At 37.0% G+C, this 4,415-nt stretch overlaps 1 protein-coding gene across 1 annotated transcript in view; it reads right to left on the bottom strand.

Annotated features, from left to right (window-relative positions):
* DHX36 (DEAH (Asp-Glu-Ala-His) box polypeptide 36) overlaps positions 1 to 4,037 on the bottom strand; it is a 17,373-nt gene extending 13,336 nt beyond the window's left edge. Inside the window, exons 1-4 of the mRNA XM_010189911.1 lie at positions 3,931 to 4,037; positions 2,950 to 3,148; positions 2,192 to 2,230; positions 778 to 948 (exon numbers count right to left, since the gene is read on the bottom strand). Coding sequence (XP_010188213.1) covers positions 778 to 948; positions 2,192 to 2,230; positions 2,950 to 3,148; positions 3,931 to 4,037 — 516 coding nt within the window. The remainder of the gene's footprint in view (positions 1 to 777; positions 949 to 2,191; positions 2,231 to 2,949; positions 3,149 to 3,930) is intronic.
* Between the last annotated feature and the right edge of the window lie 378 nt (positions 4,038 to 4,415).

A 4,415-nucleotide genomic window follows, 5' to 3' on the forward strand; every position in this document is an offset into this window, starting at 1 on the left:
TAGATCCAAGATGCAATGCAAGGAAACACCCCGAAAATGGCTTTTTCTCCTCCATTGAGAACAGTGTTACCTGTCAGCAGCACAAGAACAGGTTTGCCGCTCAGGATATATTTTAAAGGAACACTATCATTTAGGCATTAGCAATGCACTCACACTTTCAGGAGGGCGAGCTTTTCCTCATGGGAAGTAAGGTTCTGTAATTGTTTGACATTTAACTATCAAGAAGAGTAATTACTGTGCCCTTAAAAGCCAAAATTCTTTCTTGCTCATTAATATATGTCTAAAATACCTGACGTAACATTAGTGACCCCCTTAATTCATATTTGTGCTGCTCAAATCCATTAAAGTCACAGATATAAACAGTGATTAAATTCCAGGAAGAATGAAGCTTGTGGTGCCAGTACTCCATTAATGACCAAAACTTAAGAAATATCAAAACTACCAACATTGTTCTTTGCAGTAGAATCTAAGGCAACTGAAAACAAACACAAAAACTCACTCTACAGTGTACGCTGAATGCTTCTCAAGCTTTAAATGTAGTGTGAGTACACTCAATGGCAGAGCAGTTTCTTGACCTATCTGGTCACTGGAATTCTTTCAGATCTTAACTTCAAATAATCCAGCAGACTGTACACTCGGTTCATAAACTTGCCCAGTAAGAAACATGTTTTCATTCAGTGATTCTGAGAAAGGCAGTAACTCCTCCTCATATTTACTCAGGGAAAAATAAATAAATAACACTTTTAAATCACAAGTAGTAAATTACTCGGCACTTACCGAGATAGCGCTGATCCTCCGAGGCTGAGTGCAAACAATCCTGCACATAGATCCTTTCCCTCGCTCGATGTAATCATCCAGGATGAACTGTGTGACCTGGGTTGTCTTCCCACAACCAGTTTCACCACTTATCACAGTTACTCGATTATTGTTTATAAGGTTTACAAGCTCCTGTTTCCAAACAAAGGGAAAACATTTATTATATTGTTCAATACAGGTTTTAGAAGGATTTTGACAATTCTCTGCTACTGTGCAGTGAATTTAGAGGAAAGTGTCATAGTACCCAAAGAAACAAACTCATCTGTTCTCATAATGCTAAAAAAAAAAAAGCTGAGTTTACACAACACAGAAGCAACGCCTGCACATTTGCACTTCACATAAGGTTTAAAGCATACAAAATCTGAATACTAGTTTTAAATACTTAAGATCCTATATGAAAAGAACATAAGTAAAATGTAAGGCTGAAATACAATTTTTAACCTTTCTCCTTCCTACTTGTATATCTCTCTAGTGAAAAAAAACCAAGTGTTTTCTGTTGGATTACAAGACTGTAATACCTGAAAGTTTTCAGTGCAACATCTTATCATTTCTTATACCAATAATAACAGATTTCTTACACTCCCAGCCTCTACCTTCCAGTCTAAATGATTGTATCGAGGAGTATACCTATTTTAAGAAAAACACTAATAGGAATGACCACGTTATGACAAACACATTGACTTTAGCAAGGAAACTCACTAATCATTCATTGAATCTGCAAAAGAATATGTAACAGAATACTGGTAGTTTCTATTTCATACAGATGAAATCAAATGAAGAATTGACATCAATTAGCAATAATCCATATTGTCACTGATTTTATATTCTGACTGGGAAATTATTGGCAGTCACAGCCAGCAGTACAGCCAGAAAGTCTGTAACAGAAAAAGGTTTAATCTGAATTATACTCAATTTTAAACTGGGCAGACACTCAAAAATTGCCACAATTTTATATATAAAAGAAAGTATGACAATTTATGTAGTGGTCAATTGCACTACATAAAATCCAAGTAACTGGGAACATTGTAGAAGTTTAACTGGCAGAGAAAGAAGACCCATACTTAAAAAAAAAACAACCCAAAAGTAAATGTAACTAGTTAAACGTATCTAGCATTCAATGCGGCTCCAGGAGTGATGCCACCCCTACTGACAAAACTGTATCTAGCAGCACAGTAACTTTGTACATATCCTGAAGCACTGAACCCAAGCTACTTTTTTGAAAGAAGTCACATCCAGGGTCAGGCCCTGGGAAGCTTCAGCACCCTTGTAAAAGGCAACAAATGTTCCCTGTCAGTCCCACTCACGCAACAGCTTTCTCCTAGTTTACAACACAGCAACAGGAACACATATTCCTCCAAATCAAATACACGCTTACCTCTCTCATCCCATAGGAGGGGAGTTTCTCTCGGAATCTCTGGGGAAAAAGAAGTAACAGTTCATATCTTTAAATACCTCTTCAACACTGAAGTAATATAACAGATTTCATCTATGATCTAAGCTAAATTGAGAAACAACACGACAAAGCGGTCAGCTAATATTTATATAAACGTAGACCCACTAGAAATACATTTAATTCCATGTAAGTTTTCAGCTTCATTAAGTGTAGCAAAATTATTTCAAACCAACAGTTCAGCACATGAAGAGGAATGTGCGTACAGTTGCAAGAGTAGGGCCTTATATCAAAGGGAGCACTGTTTGGTCATAGTAAAATTGTTTTATTTCACAACTTTATATATGGTTATTAGAACAACATAAAATACATTTTTAAGAGGCAATTCCTTCAGAGCCCACTTTTGTGATTTCCATTTTAGACAAAAATACAAGGATATAATCCATTAAAAACAAACCTGAAAATCCCATCCCACCCAACTAAACAATGCGCAAGCTTAAAATTTTAGATTTTATGCAATCAGAAATTGTCACCAAAAGCTCATTTTATTTTAATCGCTGTCCTACTGACAGTCATTCATTTAGTAAATTCAGAAGGTAATTTTTAGACAAAGTAGCATCGTGACAACTTCCTAGTAACTAAATTGCAAGAAGTTATATTTTCTGGTTAGGTTCATTGTAAAAAAATAAAATTAAATTTAAAAATCCAATCGAAAGCTTTCTACTTAATAAATGGAAAAGTACCTGCATTTCAATATATCTAGGATCAGATTTCTTCTTTCTTAAGTCTTCTTTAAGCCACTCATCTAAATCAGTATCTCGCTCATTTTTTTCAAAGAGATATTCCACATCTCGATCAAGAAATGTTTTTTCCAGGGATGGTCTCAGTCTTACAGGAGCTTTTTCAGCATCTGGTTTCACTTTTGCAGGCTGCTCTGGAGGCCTGAAATAAGTGCAGAGAACAGAAACGTCAAAGATTATCCAAGGCGTGCTTGGCCAGCATGAAGAGTGCACTGACCCATTCAAGGCAAACCTTAAATCTGCTTTTGAGACATTACACCCACAAGTTACTTGACTGTAAGCCGATGAGAATACAGTGTATGTCATTAAAACAATTACAGTCTGTATCTGTATCTACATTAGTATCTAGACGTGCAATGTGTTCTTTTGTATCAAATGAAGCTAAAACAGCAACAAAACATCTCCAGATATCTACTGCTCACTGTAACTGGATCATTCAGCAAAAGGGAGACCCAAACACCTCGCACTAACACCCCTACTGCCCATTTCACTTCTATTTAAAATCCTTCCAGTATTAAGATGGAACTCTATTTCAGAGAGGCCAAGAAAACATTCCAAGACTGCACAATAACTGAAAAATGAAGTCAAAGGCCACCTCTGGAAGGGTAATTCGAGGCATGGGGAGGTTACAATTACTACATTAACAATTCCATATATCTATTCTAGTAGGCCTAGAGATCAATTACAGGATTTTATGATTTTACATAAAAATTTAAAGACCCAAACTCAGCAATAATCTGGAAAAGAGTTTTACAACAGTCACAACCGCTTCAGTATGACAATACATGCAGAAAAAATGGAGTATATTTGTTAACCTAATTCACTCACTAAATGTAATTATTTTCTGATATATCTTCCTGTCAGTTTGTGGGAAGTTCGTTCAATTCAAAGTAAATAAAAGCAGTAGTAATTGTTTTTCCTTACCCTTCTTCATCCCCAGACCACCAGGACATGGCTTCTTGCTCTTTTTCATTTTTAGTTTGGACAGTATTCAACAGCTGAACAATTTGCTCTTCCCTGCGCTCATCCATATGCACAACAGCTCTCTAGGGGAAGAAAAAACCCCAAACATTAATTTCAGCCATGTGTACTCAGTATATCTACAGATAATACACTACTGACACTTAAATATCAAATGTGACTGTCTGGCATGATCAGAAACTTTTTAAGTTTATCCCTAGGAGCAATTTCAACAAACACATCTTTTTCATCCCATCGGGCAAAATGCTTAATAAACGTTCGCATTTTTAAGATAAAGGCACTTCTGCGCAGGCAGCCAGGGGAGCAGACCAAGCCAGGCCCAGGGAGCGCGGCAAACCAGGCTCTTCCTGAACCCCTCATCCCCGCGCTGCCGCCGCCCCCTCACGTCCCCGACCCCGCACTCTAAATTAAAGGGATTAATTAGACCG

Source organism: Mesitornis unicolor, unplaced genomic scaffold (assembly GCF_000695765.1).
Source record: "Mesitornis unicolor isolate BGI_N332 unplaced genomic scaffold, ASM69576v1 scaffold14710, whole genome shotgun sequence".
Classification (NCBI taxonomy): domain Eukaryota; kingdom Metazoa; phylum Chordata; class Aves; order Mesitornithiformes; family Mesitornithidae; genus Mesitornis; species Mesitornis unicolor.